This window comes from Anolis carolinensis, chromosome 3 (genome assembly GCF_035594765.1).
Source record: "Anolis carolinensis isolate JA03-04 chromosome 3, rAnoCar3.1.pri, whole genome shotgun sequence".
Lineage (NCBI taxonomy): Eukaryota > Metazoa > Chordata > Lepidosauria > Squamata > Dactyloidae > Anolis > Anolis carolinensis.
Genome location: NC_085843.1, coordinates 155855119 through 155877429, shown reverse-complemented (window position 1 = coordinate 155877429; position 22311 = coordinate 155855119). Strand labels below are relative to the sequence as shown.

The window sequence follows — 22311 nt, the reverse complement described above, 5'->3', positions numbered from 1 at the left end:
TCATTTGTTCTGTTGCCTTACGATTAATCTTCATGATAAAATGTCTTTACTGTTAAAAGAGAAATCCAATTTTCTTTTCTTAATAATTAGTAAAGTGTTTTCAGTCTAGATGGATTAAGGCCCCTTTCCAACACCGACCTTTTTTCAAAATAAAAACAATGACTTTTTCTTGACCACAATTCAGGGAGCTATGGAGATACTTGCAGTGTAGTACACTGTAACAGAATTCCAGGTTTTTTTTCCTCTTTAATAAGACCACACAAGGAATGGGATTCTTGAAGATGTAGCTCCCCCCTGCAAAAAATACCCACTTTGAAACTTTGCATGTGTGATAAGAAAATGTGTGCCTGTGTTTCCTACATCCCACTGTGAGTGTATGTTTCTTACATGCATAACTCTTTGATCATGCCATGCATATGCAGCTTAAGTTTCTTGAGTTTTATGCTCTGAATGGAGGCTATTCCCTGCTTTTTGGCTGTGTCAAAGTTGTGGGCTGGATTGTGTCGTCAGCTGTGGCAGCTTGATGTCTTATGTGTGAATGGGTGTCTGACAGCAGGGAACTGGTAAGCTAATACACATGAAATGATATGAACATTTTCTATGGGTTATCACTGGGATCCAGTCTTGAGCAAACATTGACTTCTGGACATTTCAAGCCCCCAGAATCACAAGAGTTGCCACCCAAATCACCAATCCAGGTTCAAGTACCTACTTGGCCCCTAACCTCTTGCTCCCATGATCTATGATGAATGTTTCTTTTTTTAAAAAAAAAAAATCATGTCATATTGTGTATGTCAAGCTGCTTTGAGTCCCCTTTGAGGAGATAAAGTGGGGTATAAATAATAATAATAATAAATCAGCTGATGACCCAAAATGCAGACTGTGCAAGGAAACCGACAAAACCGTTGATCATATCCTCAGCTGCTGTAAGAAAATCGCACAGACAGACTACAAACAGAGGCACAACCATGTGGCCCAAATGATTCATTGGAACTTATGCCTCAAGTACCACCTGCCAGCAGCAAAGAACTGGTGGGATCACAAACCTGCAAAAGTATTGGAAAATGAGCACGCAAAGATACTGTGGGACTTCCGAATCCAGACTGACAAAGTTCTGGAACACAACACACCAGACACCACAGTTGTGGAAAAGAAAAAGGTTTGGATCATTGATGTTGCCATCCCAGGTGACAGTCGCATTGACGAAAAATAATAGGAAAAACTCAGCCGCTATGAGGACCTCAAGATTGAACTTCAAAGACTCTGGCAGAAACCAGTGCAGGTGGTCCCGGTGGTGATCGGCACATTGGGTGCCGTGCCAAAAGATCTCAGCCGGCATTTGGAAACAATAGACATTGACAAAATCACAATCTGCCAACTGCAAAAGGCCACCCTACTGGGATCTGCACGCATCATCCGAAAATACATCACACAGTCCTAGACACTTGGGAAGTGTTCGACTTGTGATTTTGTGATACGAAAACCGGCATATCTATCTTGTTTGCTGTGTCATACAACAATAATAATAATAATAATAATAATAATAATAATAATAATAATAATAATAATACACCAGTAAAGGTGGTCCCAGTGGTGATCAGCACACTGGGTGCAGTACCTAAAGACTTTGGCCAGCACTTAAACACAATTGGCACTGACAAAATTATCATCTGTCAGTTGCAAAAGGCCACCCTACTCGGATCTGTACGCATTATTTGCCGATACATTACATAGTCCTAGACACTTGGTTATCCACTTAGTGAGACAACATGTGATCCAATACAACAATCGGCATAGTGATCTTGTTTGCTGTGAACTAATCTTTTTGTGTATCGAAGAAGAAGAAGAAGAAGAAGAAGAAGAAGAAGAAGAAGAAGAAGAAGAAGAAGAAGAAGAAGAAGAAGAAGACATGGAATATATCTAAGAGAGAAGGCCAGACATGACAAATCAACATGATACATCTATGATCCTAAACACATTTCCCCCCTTAAAGCAACAACCACTGATGAAAGATCAATGTCTGGCATCTCCTGGACAATATCTAGTGAAACTATTTGCATCCAGGGTGACAACCATGCACAAAAGGTATACAACTTTGATCAAAAGAAGCCACTTCTCATTTTAAATGACCTATCCGTGGGTGAACAAAATACATTGTTCTCCATATTTATCTCTTTGTTAGACAAGCATCTTGGAACAGCTGTAAACATATGACTTTGAGTGCTTCCAAGTGAGGCCTTTTCTGTGGAACTACAGTGGACATTTGTGAGAGGTCCAGATGGTGTCACCTTCAGCTTGAAGCCCTGCTGTTTTCACATTTTCTTTCAACTCATTTCTTACTTGAGAAAATCCAATCAGGAAAAATACAGAATGGCTGCCTATTTCTTTCAGTTGTGACCTCTGCAGCTCCCTAAGTCTCCCAGCTATCTGGAAACATCCACAGTAACTAAACTTTATTTGTGCATTCTGTGTTTGCTTTAAATTTAGTATACCATGCAATGAGGCTTCTTTTTGCAAACCAAGTACAACAGTCTCAATCTATTTCCCCCATTCCTTTATTTTTAAAAGAATCTAGTATAGATCCATTTGCTTAGCACTTGGTTGCTTTTGCATATCAGTTGTTAACGTCACAGTCTTCTTAATGTTTCCTTGCCTAAGAGCATTTACAAGATGCATTTATTGAATTATTTTCTACTCTATTTGTAGAAGAAGGGGTGAATGGTTACAATTCAAAAGAAAACAAAATTGTGCTGAGATTTAAATCATTTGGGGAACATTTTAAGAGCTCATTAAAAATGCTAAATTGAACCGTGGTGGAACCAAATGTAACATTTGCACGAATACAAAATGAATCCTTTATTATCACTGCTATTATATCACAAAACAACTTCATAATAAGTGTGCCCTTTGTATATAATGTTAGCTTCTTATTAGTAGGAGCATTATTTTATAGTTTGCTTTTAAGGGGTTCACATTTGTAGCAAAAAAAGGGAAAAGTTTTGTTAATCTGGTTGGTTGTTTTTCTAATCTGCTACAGATGTATAAACCTTGAAGTTTGTGTGTTTTTCCTATTAGCTACATTAAAGATATTCAAGAGGGAACTAATTTGTTAGCATTTGAATTTTTAATGTGGCAAAATGCACTGGAAAAAAAACCTTTCCATTAATGTAAATCTAGAAAACATCTTTGCTTGGTTAACAGTTATTATCCTCCTGTCCTTTGTTGTGTTTTGAAAAAGCAACAGACAGAGTTTTTAATTTTTTTAAAGGCTTCAAATGATGGTACAACTTGGATCCTAAAATTGTTTTGTGTGCCTGGTTTGCATGGGTAGGACATGTCTTTCTTTTGCTAGTCTCTCTCCCTGCCTCTCAAATTCCTGCTTCAAAGCCACTTGATCTGGTTCCCCATCTCTTCTATGCTCAGGGGGCAGTTGAGATGAACATACTGTGCGATAGGTAGGAAAAAATTCCATGCAAGCAGTAGTATTTTGGGGTCTTTTCCTCAAAGCCAGTATCTCCAAGTGTAGCTGTTATTAGCATTGTTCTAAATAACCATTCAGTGTAATGAACAGCAAATAGACTTCAAAGGGGTTTTTAAAAAAATAGCCGTTAAAGGGAATCCAAATATGAGACATGAAACATTTACATGCTTGTGACTCAGCTTGCTGTATAGCACGGAAACTTCTTATGTTAACTTATATGACATTTGATGGATGTTATACTGAGTGGTTGTTGATTGAACATATGCATGTTGCATTGCAATTTACTTAAATGTATTCATGTGATTATTCCTGCTGTTTCCACCTATCGGACAAAATCCTGTTTCTTTTACATTCCACACCTTTTCATTCAACATAAATGTTTCATGGCCTGGTACTGTGACCAGCTGTTTCAGGGTGAAAACCTAACTGACCTCAGTTTCCAATGCTACCAGCTGTCATCCCATCCTGAAGGGAAGGAGAGCCTTGAAATACATCTCTTGGAACTAAGCCACCATTTACCATGACCATTTAATGCTGTTGGAAACTAGATTCAAACTGCAGTGGCCAGACAACAAATTCCCACAAAATTGTGCAAAAAAAGAAACCCCTAATGTGCATCACTGCTCTTTGGTTTGTATAATCATGATCTGGTCCTTAAATTTGTTTCCTATGTAATCAGCACAGTGAAACCACTTTCTTCAATACCAGTTTGAAACTGCATTAAATGGTCAGTGTCGATGGAGCATGAGTCACCAATCATTGGCAGCATTTTGTTTTGCAGTTTTGGTTACATGAAATGATTTCTCATTTGCTGACATACATGACCCTTGCATTAATCCCATATATGGTGCTCCTGGTTTTGATTGTTTGTTTGGGCCTATTTTTGTAATGAACAAGGATGCAAAGACATATGACTGGAAGGAATTACTGGCAATAAGAACAGATATACCTCGTAACTTCTGAGGATGCCTGCTATAGATGTGGATGAAACGTCAGGAGAGAATACTTCTTGAACATGGCCATATAGCCTGGAAAACACACAACAGCCCAGAACAGATAACATTGGTCCAGATGAGCAATTCCTAAATCTGGGTACACTAATGTTTTGGAATGGCAGATCCCCAATGCTTCAGTCAGAATAGCCAGTGATAAGAACCTGGGAAAGCTGAATCTAATCTATATATATAAAAGGGTAATGAAATTTCGGCCTAGGACAAAACATCAAAACTATACATCCCAGAAACACTAAACTTGGCAGCACAGCCCCTCATCCATGCCTCTACGTTCGTACAACAAAAATAAAAGAAAAATAAAGTCCTAATTAGAGGGAGAGGAATAATTGTTTTTATCCAATTGTTGCCAGTTAGAAGGCTAAGCTCCACCCACTTGGTCTCCTAGCAACCTACTCAGCCCAGGGGACAGGCAGAGTTAGGCCTCACTTAGGCCTCTTCCACACTGCCTATAAAATACAGATTATCTGATTTTAACCTGATTATATGGCAGTGCAGACTCAAGGCCCTTCCAAACAACTATATAACCCATTTAGAATCTTATATTATCTGCTTTGCACTGGATTATCTCGATCCCAAACTGCCATATAATCCACTTCAATGTGCATTTTATACAGCTGTGAAGAAGGGGCCTCTATAATCCAGTTCTAAGCAGATAATAAAAGATACTTTATTTCCCATACCACCATACTTTGCCACAGCAACGCCTGGCTGGGCACAGCTAGTTAGATCTATTTAGCCAAATGCAAGTTAGAAATTGCTGGGATAGACAGACGAAAAATCTGACCCTGGCAAAGGCACATTCACATTTTCACTAGACCAGTTCCCCTTGGGCACACAGACCTAGCTTGATGGTTACTGAATGCAGGATCTGATTTCCTTATAAAGGTCATGACCATTTATAAGTATGTGCATTATGATGCATTTATGTAATGTTGTTTGTGCTGCACACTTTCACACATTTCAGGAACAGGATTTATGCACTCCATTGCTTTAAAAAAACATTCCTGATTTTCTAAGTACAGTATTCTTATGCAAAACATACATTAATCAACGTCAGTGCCTCTCCAGTGATTAAGGTCTGTTCACACCTTTATTATAATGGATTAGATTATTGATGAACTCTTGGTGCATCTCTCAAAGGAATTCTTTCAGATTCTCATTATGTGCAAGGAATAAATAGCATGTTCTTTCGGTAACACTCGTTCCTTGGATGTGACTTCTTTTCCTCATCTCAAAGATTTCAAACCACCTCTGTGGGAATTGGGCTCTTTGTCGACAGAAAAATTAGCTGTCTGCAGACTGAAAAGCCTGGCACTAATCACTGGTCTGCATCCTTGTGTTTCACCTGACAGTATTATTAGGAGAAAACAGAATTCCCTCAATCTTTCTTTTGCCCCTGTAAAGGAAGGCACCAATTATACACACCCAATGCTTTTCTGTGGAAACAAAAGCAATCGGAGATTTTCTGAAACCCAATACATTTACAGATGGCATTCCCAGGCTGCTCTTCCTTCCAGTGATTTCTCTTTGGATTGCCTATTATTCCCCCCTCATTTATTTCATAAATGCACAACTTTCCATAGAGGCTTACGGTTTTCATCTTTCTTCTTAAAAATACTAAAAAAAAATATCTAGCTGATATGAAGTAGTCTTTGGTGATGTATTATGTTGAGGACTGGATCCTTCTTCCTCATTCTGGAAGGCATACAAAAATAGGTAAGACAGTATCTTTTATTGGGACAGTTTCTGTCAAAAGACAAAGCACAGAGTTAAGTATCTCACTCTGGTAAGTATCACAATATTTTGAGAATGTGAATTTCAATATGAAAATGACATTTGTAATCTTTAAGAGTGTGGTGATATAATAATGGAAATTCTCCCAATAGAAATGCGACTTCATTTACATCTCATCATAGAATTAAAAAAAAATTAGGCTGAAGAATGTAAGAAAATTGTAAGCACAGAATTGTCATCTCTTGCTCAAGCAGATAGCAAGGATGGTTACTGCAAGAGGGAACAAGACACACACACACACACACACACACACACACTGTAGCTGAACCTGCTGAAAAACATTGACAAGCAGTTGGGTATATACTGTCATTTGTGGCAGAAGCATATCCAAACAGCTTTGTTTCAGCATTTTCCTGAAGTGCTTAAGGTGTCATTGTATATTTAAGTGTTTACTTTCTCTTTATTATATTCTATTTAAGTACATTACTGTTAACATTGTAATAGTCGTCTTCAAATGAAAGCAATGATTGTAAGAATGGTGCAAAACTAGAAAACATAAAATTACTAAATGGAAGGGGAAAATAGAAAACCACCTGTCAGGATCATATCTCAGTCAAAACAAATAATAACACAAATAAAAACTTTGTATCTAAGGTTCTTTCTTTGATTTGTAATAAGTTAGATGTCTTCTAGAAATGTGTATACATGTTAGCCTAAACTTACAAAGTAAGATTTTGTTTTTTGTCATTTATAGGAACTCAGGAATGCTCACAGCGAACAACTAATGGGAATACGGCGGGAAGAAGAAATGGAAATGTCTGACGATGACAGTACAGACAATCCCAGTAATAAAAAATTGAGAGTTGACGAATCAGGTAAACATACAAACCCCACAATTTCTGTACTTTGAAATATCATCTTGTTGAAATTTCTGTTCCTTAAAATATCAAAGGGATCTATTCAAATTGTGGGTTGTCCATCTAGGTTCCTTTTGTGGCACATCTCTTTTTCTTTCTTTTTTCTGTAAGTACAGTATGTCACTGTCAACAACCTAACCACAACACTCCAATAAAATGCTTATTATCCTGTTATCAGAATCTGACCAAAGGATAAAAGGTGATAGTTTTCCTAGCATCATATTTACTCCCACTGGCAATAACAAGCCAGAAGAAACAGGTAACATATTTCATTTTCTGGGAATGTTTTTTCTGGGCTGTTTGCAAATGATTGTACTCATAGCTGATTTAAGAGGTGAGCAAACTTGGAAATAGATTCAGGACCAACCTAATGATTTTTAAGTTACTGTCTGCAAGAGACATACCTTCCTTCCTATCCATTTGCGCAAGCTGAACTACTTCGTGACGCATCAATACTGTATCATCAGCCTCTCAGCCTGGAATCTATTTCTGCTGTTCCAGGGAAAGAAGAGATGTGTTCAAAGGTAACAGATCACACTTTAGAAAACATTTTTTAAAGGAAACTCCTATAGATCTATGGAGTAACAAGAAAGTGAAACTCTGATAGTACAAGTCTTTTATTTATTGGTTTTTGGAGATTTACTGTCTTTAAATTGTCTGGTTCTTTCAGTGATGTGACTCTTGAAATGCTATGCACTTGCATTCAATTTATATATTTTTTCCTATGCTTTTATTTCCTATGCTGGAATTGGCATTTATTTGCACAAGAACCCTAGAAGCAGCTCAGACTGAGATAGAGATGTGATCAGGATCATTGAATGAACTTTTTTGTTTTTTCGTGTCAGGAGCAACCGGAGTTGCTTCTGGAGTGAGAGAATTGGCCGTCTGCAAGGACGTTGCCCAGGGGACGCCCGGATGTTTTGATGTTTTTACCATCCTTGAGCTGAAAGGGGGAGCTCATCCGCGCTCTCCCCAGGTGGGATTCGAACCTGGCAGCTTTCAGGTCAGCAACCCAACCTTCAAGTCACGAGGCTTTTATCCCCTAGGCCACCGGAGGCTCCTATTGAATGAACTTAACTAAACAGAAAAAAATACGATTCTACGCTATTTATAGTAAAGTTGTTTTCTAATCCATTGGTTCGCAACTTAAATATCTCATATGCTGCTGGACTACCATTTTTGAAATTTCTTCCCAATGATCATGCTATCTGGGTCTTCTGGGAAGCCCAACTACATCTGTGGATCCTAAAACATGAACTACTTTTCCAACCACCACAACACTCTGACTGACTGCTATAGCAGCAGTGGTGGCTGAGTGATTATTATAGTTAGCTGCTTATTGGGAAAATCTAGGTTGAATTAAGGCATATTTCAGACCAAATAAATAGAAATAAGCTTCTTAAGATATATTCTCAATTCAGCAAGCTAGGAAAATAAAAACCTGACATATATCTTCTTCATTTCCTTCTCCTTCATATTGTTTGTTTATATAATGACATCAAATGTACATGTTGCTTTATAATAAAATAAGCAAAAACAGTGGGTCCTACCAAAGGCTTACAATCTAGATCACTGGTGTCAAACCTGTGGCCCTCCAGATGTTTGGGTCTTCAACACCTAGGAGCCGAATTCAGCATGTCCAATGACCAGGAATTTTGGGAGCTGAAGTCCAAAACATTTGAAGGGCCACAGGTTTGACACCAGTGATCTAGACTATATGTGTGTATACACACACAGGGAAGGAACAATAAGAAATCATATAACCCTAGCATGATATTTTCACACACAAGGTTTGAATCCAATATAGGGGGAAAGTATAAAGAACATCTAAATTAGGAAGCCTTAGATGTCCAGTCAAAAAGAGGACCCGATGCACACAGAGAAGGCTGCCTTCTTCAAACCTCTTCTGCTCCAGTGTGTGAGAAGCTTTAGAAGGAACAATAAAGACTGACTGAATTAACAACTTTTCTCTAGTAAAGGTTCTTAAATTGCAGTGAACAGTATAGAAAAAGTCACTCATTTTATTATAAAATATAGTCTTCTTTTGAAGTACAAATTGCCCATGCAACAATTATTTCAAATTGGTTTTAAATGAAGAAATAAAGCAAACATGTAATTACCTAGCAGCCATAGCAAATAATCCTACCAGATGTAGGATGTGTCAATGTCTCAAATATAGTCTTGATTTAGATTGATTGTGAAGAATAAATACAGTTTAAACATCTGTGATCTAGAATTCCCAAATTCCAAATACTCCAAAAACCAAAACTGTCCAAAGTGGCTGAGATACTGGCACTTTTGCTTTCTGATGCCTTAGTGTACACAAACTATGTTTTATGCACAAACAATGTTTATAAAATTACCTTCAGCTATGTGTATGAGGTATATATGAAACATACCCAAATTTTGTATTCAGCCTTGTGTCTTCTCTCCAAAATATCTCATCATATGCATATGTGCAAATACAGGTATCCCAAAATTAGAAACAAACCATAATCTATATCACCTCTGGTCCCAAGTCTTTCAGATAAGGCAGTGGTTCCCAAACTTATTTGGCCCGCTGCCCCCTTTCCAGAAAAAATATGACTCAGTGCTTCCTGGAAAGGGGGGGGCATGGTTTAGAGGGGTGGGCGTGGCTCCTGCTCAAAGGGGCAGGGCCTCTTCCCAAGTGTGCTGCACCTCAGAATAGTTTACCTTGCTATAGACACTCAGTCAGACACAGAAAACAGTTTTTTGAAGTTTTATTGAGCAAAAGCAAATATATAAATCAAAGCAGGCAGTTGAAAGGTTTTTTAAAAGTTGCAGTAAAAGAGTCAATAGGAATCCAAATAGTTCATAAGTCATGAAAATCCATTAGTCCATAAACCATAACAATCTAATAATTCATAAGGCAAGGCAGTAGTCAGTAGATCCCAAAAACAAGGCCCAAAGGTACAAAGATCCAGGAAAACCTTTCCTAAGCATGAAATAAGAACATCCACACAGATGAAGCGAGGATTTGCTTTGACAACAAGCTATCTGCAAACACACACTTTTAAAAGCACCCGAAAAAGGCATTTCTTTTCCCAGAACTGGCCTCTTTCTTTCCTGCTAGCCTCTCACTCCTACGGACCTGAAAACCTCTCCATAACAGACGGTCCGCCCTAGATAAATCAAGGTCTTCATTATCTTGCACCTGAACCAGGACTTGAGAGCTCTCTTGCTCATTAATTCCCATGGGAATATCATCCTGGCTGTTATCTATGGCTTCTGGGGTCAACAGTTCATTCTGCTCAAACTGCAATTCTCCAGCCTCTGATTCAGCCTGTATTCCCATGCCATCATCTTCTGGCTCTTGTATCTGAAACCCACAATTCCGTTCTTCATCCTGACTCTGGCTATACTGTGGCTGAGGCACAACAAAGTGCCTGATGGGGCTGAACCTCTATACCCCACCCCCGTGTTCTAACAAGCGCCTCAGGGGAGGTATATAGACGCTCAGCCCTGTCTCGCGCTCTTGGGAAGAGGCCCCACCCCCACCCCTAGCCCCACCCTTTAGTCCTAAAAGGCCTCTCAGGGGAGGTATAGAGGCTCAGCCCTGTCTCGGGCTCTTGGAAGGAGGTCCCACCTCGTTCCCTAGCTCTGCCCTCTGTGTCCCAACAAGAGCCTCAGGCGAGGTATAGATTCTCAGCCCTGTCTCGGGCTCTTGGGAAGAAGCCATGCCCACTCCTCCAGCTCCGCCCCCTGTGTGTCCTAACAGGCGCATCAGGTGCTCAGCCCTGTCTCCAGTTCTTGGAAAGAGGCCCTGCCCCTCCTCTGGCCTCGCCCCTGTGTCCTAATAGGTGCCATCACCGCCCTCTGGATCGCCCCAGCGCCCACCAGGGGGTGGTAGCGCCCACTTTGGGAATCATTGAGATAAGGGATGTTCAACCTGTACTACAATGTAGTTCTTGTTTATCATTTCAGTCTGCTCTGGAGTGGGAAATATAATGTACAGAGGTTTACAGTGGCTTCATTCAGTACTTTATACTTTATACTCAAACAGGGCTCAACACCCATGTCTGTCATTGGCTACTTTTGATTGTATTCCCATGACAATATGCACCAAGAGGCTCACTAGCGCTAGACCAGGGATCCCCAAACTAAGGCTCACAAGTCAGATGCATCCCTCCAAGGCCATTTACCTATCCCCTGCTCTAAACATTAGACTTAGGAGTGCCCTAATTCTGAAGCGACTTGAAGGCACGCAACACCAAAAGTCCTAATTAACTTGACTACCACATCAGCCAAAATCAAACCCACCCTATACATTGAAATACTGTTATGCTGGTTAAAATTGTTCTTCATTTTAAATATTGTATTGTTCTTTTGTGGGGGTTTTGCACTACAAATTAGACATGTGCAGTGTACATAGGAATTCACTCATGGTTTTTTCAGACTACAGTCTGGCCTGCCAATAGTCTGAGGGACTGTGAACTGGTCCTCTGCTTCAAAAGTTTGACGAACCCTGCTCTAGACTGTTTAAAAATTCTATAAAGTCCAGAGTGATGCCATAAGAGTTCATTGCCTAAAATGCTTAAGGGGCTTCTTAAGCTTGGAAATAGCCTCAAGGAAAATACTCCTTAATTCTTTCAGGGAGCTTATAGATTGTCATTGCTCTAATTTGCACTTGTAGAAATATTTCACTGCATGAAGAAAGTTACTCTAATGCTGATAATGGGATTTTTTTATAAAAGCAGTGCTCTTGTCATCCAACATGTGAACTTTTTGTTCCTCGTCTTTCTGTAATGAAATTTCTAGCTAAGGGCTAATACCAGCCTTCATAAAGGAGATAGATTGCTGATTAAACTTACCTACTTCAATTTGGTTGTAAAAGAAAAGTCATACTTTATTCCTTGGGAAGTTAAAATAGATTGTGGCAATAACTTTGCTTCTCATTATCAATGTCTCAAAATCACTCCTGATACATTTATTCCATATTTGCATTGTCTTCTTTGTCTTTGGACATTGTTCTTAATCCCTATAGCCAGAGCCGGTCCAACAATGAGGCGAATTAAGCGGTCGCTTCGGGCGCAAAACATACGGGGACGCAGTCGAGACTGCTTTTTCTGTTGATTTCTTGTAAAACATGATGTTTTGGTGCTTAATTTGTAAAATCTTAATGTAATTTGATGTTTAATAGGCTTTTCCTTAATCCCTCCTTATTATCCAACATTTTCTCTTATCCAACGCTTTTATTTTTCAGTGATTGGTTTTTGGGGGGGGGGGCAAAATTCTGTTCGCCTACACTTGAAAAATACCTAGGGTCGGCTCTGCTATAGCTGTACGTTATAGAAAGAAACATCACAACAAACAGTCATAAACATGAAAATAGCATTGTGTTCATTGTTACTGTTCGTACTTGGTTGTCACATACTTCTTTGTCCCATACTTCATTGATCAGGCAGGTTAAGGATAATCAACCTTTCCCCAATGTATTATTCAAGAAAAATTGATACATGCATAAAGAAAGTTTAGTACGTACTGCTACTTCTCGTCTTTTCTTTAAATATTTTTTCATTTTCATTTCTCAGCTGTTAAATGCATCTGCAATGGAATGCATTTCTGTTTTTCTCTTCTGCCTCGCTGCCCTTTCCCCAGTTTTTAAGTAAGATGCCCATTCTTTGCGTAATGGCTTTTCTTTTACTTTAACATGCTGATACTTCAGGTCAAAAATGTTTTAAATGGATAGGTAAACAAGTAAACACGAAGGAATTCTGTTTTCAGTTATCTCTACAGTCTGATAGTCACCAACATAAATTAAGTTTTTAAGTACAAATGAAACTAGACTTTCTGTCCAAAACTGGGGTGAGTCTGGTCCTAAAAGAACCTTCAGACAACTAGTTCATTCTGAAAAGATGTGAGCAAATGATTTACTTAGCCATGTTTCATATTTGTAGGGTGCCATGCAATAAGAAGTTGGGGTAGTGTTTCTTTTAAGATGTATTTCATTTGACTGGGCATTTACAGTGTCTTTTATGATGGTGTTCTTGGTTGTTCTTCCAATGATAACAACTTTTTATTGTTGTACCACTCTAGTAACACTTATAACCCCACACCACAACTCAATTCTTTAGAGATGTAGATGTCTGTCCTATGCTTTCTATGCTTCTGTTTTTTCTCTCTGGATCATTGATACAAAACTAGGATAGCTATTTATGTCTGTCTGAATGCTGCTTCATACCCTATGCAAAGAAAGAGACAGATTTTCCCCCTCCACGGCAAATCTGTCTGTCTGCCTTTTCTGTCTCTCTTCCTCTCTCCCGATTTCTCTTATTACAGTATTTGGCTAGGAGATAAATACATTACCTTTTGGAGATCCATTATGGGGTCATGGCTGCTGAGCAAGTGTTCCCCATGTGTTTCCATTCAAGCATCTCCCTCTTATATGTCACATAAAAGAGGGCAGCGGGTGCTTTGTGGAAATGACATCAATAATCTTGTCTGAAATAAATGAAATAGTGCTCATTTAAACATAAAATGCATGAGGGAGAGAATATAAAAGATAATGCATGTGTACTTCAGGAGAGGAGAATAATAAGCCATAACAATGCACTACCTTTGATGAATTGGGCTAAAGAAGAGTTGGGTATAGACATTCCTTCCGGATATGCTGGCTTTCATTACATGTAGAATAATCTAGTCTATACAAGGGTGATGTATGAAAGATTCCTAAATAGCTAAACTTCATTTATAGCACCTCACAGAAGCCAACTTGACAATTTGAGAAGGACAGATCTGCTTTTTTTGTGTCAGGAGTGACTTGAGAAACTGCAAGTCACTTCTGGTGTGAGAGAATTGGCCGTCTGCAAGGACGTTGCCCACGGGATGCCCAGATGTTTTGATCTTATTACCATCCTTGTGGGAGGCTTCTTTCATGTCCCCGCATGGAGCTGGAGCTGATAGAGGGAGCTCATCCACACTCTCCCTGGGTTGGATTCGAACCGACAACCTTCAGGTCAGCAACCCAACCTTCAAGTCAGCAGTCCTGCCAGTACAAGGGTTTAACCCACTGCTGAAGGAGCAAAGTGGGTTTCAACTGCAGATTAGGGACTGAAGGTGGGATGTGATTCTCAGAGAAGAAGAAATGACACTGTTTCTTTAAAACAGAAGGAAATGAGCAAAAACCATTGACGCTGGCTTTGGACACTCAGTTAAAGCAATGAGGTTCAGCCACGCTATGCAGAAACCCTGTCTCATTTGCATTGCTGCTGAGGTAAAGAATGGAATGAAAATCAGAAATAGCTGTTTGCCGAAGGAAAGCTGTGCATGATTTTCTGAAGGAATGGACCACTGGCTAGACCTAATAAAAATGGAAAAAATTAAGATGGAGCTACTGAAGCATTTGTTCAGGAAAACGCTGTCCCTCCCATCCATAAAATCTTCAAATTGAATGCTATCTTGTGGGTTCCTGCTCTCCTGCCTGTTGGCACCGAGAGCAAAGGCCTCGAAGTGAGAGACTCTGAAGTAATTTTAAGAATTATTGAAGTGCAGCTGTGTGCACACAGCTAGCTGGAAAGAATTTTACCCTTAGGATATATTTGTAATTTCCCATGTAATGGAAGGGTGGTATTGTCACGCTTCTAATGCAGCAGTGGCACACAGAGGTTTTGTATTTCAGTTTCGATGAGTGAAAGACTTTAGGGAGAAGCATATAAAAGGGTGGGAAGGGGATGCTCCCTAACAATGGGCCACCCAAAGAAGAGCCTCACAAGGTCACCACTAGCCACAGGCTCCCTTGATCCCTCTTAGGTTTTTCAGAATCAGTGGCTGCATTGTTAGAAATAGGCTTGCTCAAATAATTCGATTTTCCCGTTACCCGTTATTAATTCGTTATTTTCGTTTGTTTTGAAGCAATATAGAACCTTGGTTGTCCACACGTCTGGATATCGCGGTTTCGAATCGCGAGAGGCCGTTTTTTCTTATTTCTTCGTTTTTTTCGTTAGGAAAAAAAAGCTTTTGCAAATCACCCAAACTCCTTTCCTTTTGCCCCTCAGCCAATGGGAGGCTCAGCCAATGGGAGGGGGCGAGGGGGAAGGAGGCCGAGGAGGAGGAGGAAGACGGAGGGGGGAAATGGCCGCCGCCGCTGCCTCGCCTCAGCTCAGGCCTGGAGAGACCGAGAGGGGCCCGGCGGTGAGGAGGAAGAGGCCCGGGATGCGAGGGGGTGTGGGCCAGGCCCGTCCTCGGCTGCTCCCAGGGGCCCAGATTCGCACCCTCCCTCCCCCCAATACAGGTCTCCAGTCCATACCACGCTACATGAACTTGAATGGATACTGTGGTTGTGTTGTCGAAAGCTTTCATGGCCGGGATCACACTGTTGTGGTATGTATTCCGGGCTCTATGGCCATGTGCCAGAAGCATTCTCTCCTGACGTTTCACCCACATCTGTGGCAGACATAGAGGTTTTGACGTCTGTGCGAAGCTAGGCAAGTGGGGTTTATATATCTGTGGAAGGTCCAGGGTGGGAGAAAGAACTCTTGTCTGTGGGAGGCAAGTGTGAATGTTGCAATTGGTCACCTTGATTAGCATTGAATAGCCTTGCAGCTTCAAAGCCTGGCTGCTTCCTACCTGGGGGAATCCTTTGTTGGGAGGTATTAGCTGGCCCTGATTGTTTCCTGTCTGGAATTCCCATTTTCTGGGTGTTTCTGGGAAGGTAATGGCACTCCATGTAGTCATGCCGGCCACATGACCTTGGAGGTGTCTATGGACAACACTGGCTCTTGGGCTTAGAAATGGAGATGAGCACCAACCCCCAGAGTCAGACATGACTGAACTTAACGTCAAGGGATACCTTTACCTTTACCTACACACACACACACACACACACACACACACACACACACAAGCAGGGACTATATATATATATATATATACACAATATATATCACACACACACCAATTTAACAAAGTTTCAGCCACAAAAACAATGTTTCTGAAGTAGAACAATGACTTTCACAGTAAAGACAACCCAATTTAACAGGAAATAAGACTTTCAAACCAGGAACAGATTTCTCCAATTATTAAAAAATGGTTTATTATAAAAGCTATGAAAATTCTCCAAAAATCAGAGGATAAGGGAAACGTTCCAAATTTTGGTGCGCTATCAGTGTTAAATGTGTTCTACCACTGTACCAAGTTTGAAGAAGATCACTCAAAAAATGAGGGTGGGAGAGTCCTGTAAAGTCCTCTCCCTCTGTGCTGTTTTTGGGAATTGCGCATGCGCGTCCGCCATTAACGTATTAATTTAGAAAATAACGAATTTTCGTTAATTTTGAAATTTTTTGGGGGCCAAATTCGGAAATACCATCAGAAACGAAAAGCTGCCCCCCTCTAGTTTTGAAACGAGTTTAGAATCAAATTTTTCATGGATCGATCAAGCCTAGTTAGAAAGTAAAGGTAAAGGTTTTCCCCTGACATTAAGTCCAGTCGTGTCTGATTCTGGGGGTTGGTGCTCATCTCCATTTCTAAGCTGAAGAGCCAGCATTGTCTATAGAAACCGCCAAGGTCCTGTGGCTGGCATGACTGCGTGGAGCACCGTTACCTTCCTACCAGAGAGGTACCTATTGATCTACTCACATTGGCATGTTTTCGAACTGCTAGGTTGGCAGAAGCTGGGGCTAAAAGCGGGAGCTCACCCCGCTCCCGGATTCAAACCGGTGACATTTCAGTCAGCAAGTTCAGCAGCTCAGCGGTTTAATCCACTGCACCGCCGGGGCTCCTGACAGCATTGTTACTCCAACAATATTCACTCATTATATTACATTCAGAATTGGGGTATGTCTTGCACCCATCACTGAACGGCTAGCCACATGTAGGCTCTGAGTCTTGGAGCTGGCAATGTTCATCATAGGCCAAGGAAGCTGAAGGAAATGGTGGATGAGATGGGTGTAGGAAGCAGTAGTCAGTGGCCAGCTTTCTGTTTGCTGTATGCTTGACTTAATTTCCTCTTCAACTCTTTATTCCTCTCCATCCCAATCCCTATGGATAATATAGGAGATATAAGGAAGAAGATATCAAAGCAGTGGGCACAGAAAAAAATCCAACATTCTGTGATTCAGAATTTGGAGCAGTCTCTAAACCTGACCTGCAGAGGTTGTTTCTGACATGACAATTCACTAGTAAACTGAGCTCACTGTTCCGTCTCCCAGGGGTTTGATTTGCATTTTCCCATGGTTGTAGGGAATAGCACCCTTTTGCATTTTTTTCCAGGGTTGCTGCAGACTCAGCAGCACTCTGACAGTTAACCATTAGCAGAGATTTGTAACCATTCTGCAAGGCCTTTGCTGCTGAAAGCTTGCAAAGTATTTTTTGTTCTTGAGACCGCCTCTTTTCCTGGGGATGAAATCTCCATTTTGAAAAGCCATTTTGGCCTTTTTGCAGAAGAGAGGATCTCAGATGTGCTTGTGTTGTCAAGCCAGGCCAGCTCAGACAAGCCATCGTAAGTACTGACCTCTTGCCTATAAGGCTGGTGCTGAGTTCAGATAGGGGAAGATCTGCTCTTTTCAAGATAGCAACTCAGCACTGGGGCAAAGAATATCCCAGGATTTCTTTGCCATTGGAAGAAGCTCTAATTACTTCGTCTCCAAGCTAGCTTTGAGCTTAGATAGTGAAAGACCTGCTCTTTTTGATATAACAGCTCAGGGCTAGGGTAGAGAGGATCTCAGGATCTCTTCGCCTTTGGGGGAAGTTAACCCAGCAACTAAGGAGAAAGGCAAGAAAGGAACGCCTGCAAGGTTTTATAAGTTGACTATTTGTATTTGTAACCTCAACAATTTGTACCAAGTCTGCCAAGGACTTCAAGAAAATAAAATCTTGTTTGTTTGTTCAACTTGAAGTGACTCTGGTTACTGGGATTCCTGAGCTTCAAAGTAAGGCCCCCGCAGTTCACCCAGGCAAAGCAAGAAGCACATCTTAAAGCTCTAAAAGGTGCCTGGGTGTGACAGCATACTCACATTCTTTGTCTTTGCTTCAGCTAAAAAAGCTATACACTTTCTAAAAATGTTATCCAGTATTCTGTATCAGCTTTCTCCCGATCTGATCCCCTCCCAAATGAGATCAAAACATTATTTGCCTGTGTGATTATTTCGCCAGCAGAATGGACCTCTTTTATCCCATGCAGCTCATGCCTGTTAAAGTATAATTGTGAAGGGAGTTATGACTGTGGCGATAGTGTCACAATCATGACTAAGCCGTGATTGTAGACACAGAACAGTTAAATATAGTAATTCTGAAATAGACAAATTTAAGACCATTTTTAAAATTGGCAAGTGGGATATAAATTGCTAGTTTGATGCAAAGAAAAAGCATACATCAAATATAATTTTTCATGAGTGAAATCCAGTTCATATGCTCAGTCCTTCCTTATGATCACCTGCAAGAAGACGTTTGATTACTGTTCAAAGTAACATGGATGCAGTGTTTTTTTGTGAACTGGAATGTCCAAATAATAATGTATACAGTCAGCCCATATCCCTGGGTTTTGAATCAAGAGATTCAGCCATCCACATGAAAATATCTCTCCCCTCGCCCACAAAAAAATCCAAAAAGCTAATGTTTATTTTGCCATTTTATATAAGGGACACTATTTTACTACATTATTTTATGTAATGGAACTTGAGCATCCATAAATTCTGGCATTCATACCTGGATACCAGCAAATACCAAGTGTCTGCTGCATATCTGTGTGACCACGGTATATTCATAGATGCACAATCTCACTTGTAGAAGTACTAATTCCCACAAGCAATGTCTCACTTAATACTCACTTGATTGCAAGCTTAGCAGCAAGCTAACAAGCCCAGTAGGCAACTGCCAATCAGTCCTGAATATAAAAATATATATCTAACACATGGTTTACTTATTTTAAAGTGAGCAAAATATATGCTTAAGAAATACTCAAATCCCTGTTGAAATGTTCACAATATGTGCTACCACAATCCTTGTGCTAGCCCAATAATTCTTATGACCTCTTTGCGTTTCTTGGGCATATTTTCAGTCGGGTTTGAAGTTATATCAAAACAATAACAGTTTCACAAAGCTTGGTTTTCTTTCTTTTTTTTTTTAATTTTATTTTTATTGAAACTTTTTTGTGAGTTACATTGGTGGCCCTATGGGAAGGTTGGGGAGGGGTTGTCCAAGGGAAAGATACTGAGGGGCGGGATATAGATTGGGGGGGGAGGGGTGAGGGGATGTAATAGTTCTATAGCAAATGGTGAGGGGGGGGGGAAGGAAAGGGGGTTAGGGAAGGGTAATTTCTAATGGGAGAGGGGGGGGGGAATGGATGACTTCCGATCTTCTTTCTTCCAGTTTTCTGCTTGTCCTTTAAACATAGTTGTCTTTGAGGTAATCTTCTAGGTCTGTCCAGTCCGTTTCTTTCATTTTGTTATCCATATTATTTTTAAGTAGAAAAGTTAATCTGTCCATATCTCTTATCTCAATGATTTTATCTATCCACAGTTCTTTTGTAGGTGGTGTTTCTGATTTCCAATGCTTAGCTATTATAATCCTCGCCGCAGTAATGAAATAAGTGAAGAGTTTATCTTTGTTTGCATCTAAATTTTCTTTTGGATCTGAGAGGCCTAATAAAAAGATTTCTGGTTTCAACTCGAATTTTGATTTTAATATTTTATTACATTCTGTTTGTACTACTTTCCAATAGCTAGTTAGCTTTTTACATTTCCACCACATATGGAAGTAGGACCCTACTTGTTCCTTACACCTCCAACAGTGGTTGTTTACATTTTTCCACATTAATCCTATTTTTTTTGGTGTCAAGTACCACCTGTGAATTACTTTTAACCAATTTTCTTTAAGTTCTATCGCATATGTGTACTTCATTTTTTTTGTCCAAATTGCTTCCCATTCTTCTAATTTTATTGGTCTGCCTATGTTTTGTGCCCATTTTATCATCGAATTAGTAATCTCCACTTCAGCCGTTGCCCATTCTAACAGTTTTTTATATATGACTGATACAATTTTGTTCTTTCTTTGGATCAGAATATCCCAAAAACTGTTTTCTGTTGTGAAGCCGTTTCGCGAGTCTATCTTGAAGGCTTCTTTAATTTGTATATATTGATACCATGAGACGTTTTTATTAATTTCTTGTATTTCAATCAAATCCTTAATTTGAGGTGATTTTTGAATTATACTCTCTTTTTTCAAAATTTCTTTATAAGTTGGCCATTCTGTCCACCCTAGAAGCCTCCTCTGATTGGCTTCTAGTGGGGATAGCCATAATGGTGTTTTTGTGTATAAGTAATTTTTATATTTTTTCCAAACTTTAATTAGAGATGACCTAATAAAATGATTACAGAAATTTTTTTCCACATTAACTTTATTGTACCATAAGTAACCATGCCAACCTCTGCGTAGATCATGGCCTTCCAATGTTAAAATTTTAACTTTTTGAAGATTTGTCCAATCTTTTATCCAATCTAAGGCGCATGCCTCGTGATACAGTCTTAGATCGGGGAGTCCTAAACCACCTTTATTTTTGGGGGTAATCATAGTACTATATTTGATCCTAGGTTTTTTGTTATTCCATATAAATCTAGTTACATCTCTTTGCCATTCTTTAAATATTTTATTATTCCTTATTATTGGTATATTTTGAAAGAGGTACAGCATCTTTGGCAAAATGGTCATCTTTATTGTTGCTACCCGTCCTAATAATGATAAGTTTACATTTTTCCATGTATCCAAATCCTTCCTTATTTCCTTCCATTTTGTAATATAGTTTAGTTCTAGTAATTGGTTATTTTTTGCCGAAATCCAGATCCCCAAATATTTTATTTTAGGGGGGGTTTCTAATCCTGATATTTCTTTTAGTTCCTCCTTACTATTCTTTGTCATGTTTTTTGTTAATATCTTTGTCTTTTTCTTACTAATTTTAAGTCCAGCTAATTTTCCAAATTCCTCAATTTTGTCCAACCATCCTTTAATATTATGTTTGGGATCGTCAATGATGCAGATTATATCATCCGCAAAGGCTCGGACCTTGAATTCTTGCCTGTCTATTTTTATTCCCTTTAAGTTTTTGTCTTGCTTCAAGTTACGAATTAACACTTCTAGCGCAAAAATGAATATCAGAGGAGAAAGGGGGCAGCCTTGTCTTGTCCCTTTACTTATTGAGAAGATTCCTGTCGTTTGTCCGTTGACCCTAATTTTCGCTCTTTGCTCATTATATATTGCCTTAATACCATTTTGGAACTGCCACCCTACATCCATTTCCTGCAATAATATTTTTAAAAAATCCCAGTTTAGTTTGTCGAAAGCCTTCTCGGCATCTAATGATAGCAGTCCCAATTCTTTTTGTTGGTTTGTTTCATAGTATTCTATCGTGTCAATTATAGTTCTTACATTGTCTCTTATGCTCCGATTTGGTAAAAACCCAGTCTGTTCTTCCGATATCCAATCCTTGAGAAATTCTTTAAACCTATTTGCTAATATTTTTGTGAAGATTTTATAATCATTATTTAATAAAGAAATGGGTCTGTAATTTTGGACTTCCTCCGAATTAGCTCCTTCTTTGTAAATCATTATGATTTCTGCCTCTTTCCATGACTCTGGGATATTTCTACTAGTTAAGGCCAAATTCATTATCTTTTTCAAAAATTTTATTATGTCATTTTGTAATGTTTTATAAAATCCCGCTATTAGGCCATCGGGTCCAGGAGATTTATTAGCCTCTAGCTCTTTGATAGCTTTTTGGATTTCTTCTTCTGTTATCTCTTTGTTTAAATTTTGCCTTTGTTCCTCAGATATCTTTTGTAAACCTTGTTTACTAATGTATTGTACTATTTCCTTTCTTTCAATATTATCGCTTGAGTACAGTTTCTGATAAAATTTCATAAATTCGTCCCTTATTTCAACATCTCTTACTGCACTTTCTCCATTTGTTCTGATTTTAGTGATATGTTGACTTTGTTTTTTTTTTCTTATTTGTCTCGCTAACCACCTGCCTGGTTTGTTTGCATTTTCAAAAAAATTTTGTTTTGCCCATTTCATTTGCTTGGCTATCTTCTCCAGCTCCCATGAATTTTTCTTTTTATTTAATAATTCCAAACTCCTTCTCGCTTTTTGATTTTTTGGATTTGCTTTTAAGTCTTTTTCTTTCAGTTCAATTTCTTTTTTAATATTATTTAGCTCT

General features: G+C 39.3%; 1 protein-coding gene across 5 annotated transcripts in view; it reads left to right on the top strand.

Moving 5' to 3' along the window:
- Positions 1-22311, top strand: part of enox1 (ecto-NOX disulfide-thiol exchanger 1) — a 590718-nt gene that overhangs the window by 449677 nt on the left and 118730 nt on the right. For all 5 annotated transcript variants that reach the window (XM_062975622.1, XM_062975624.1, XM_062975625.1 and 2 more), the window contains one exon: positions 6983-7103. In XM_062975622.1, the coding sequence (XP_062831692.1) occupies positions 6983-7103 (121 nt within the window). The remainder of the gene's footprint in view (positions 1-6982; positions 7104-22311) is intronic.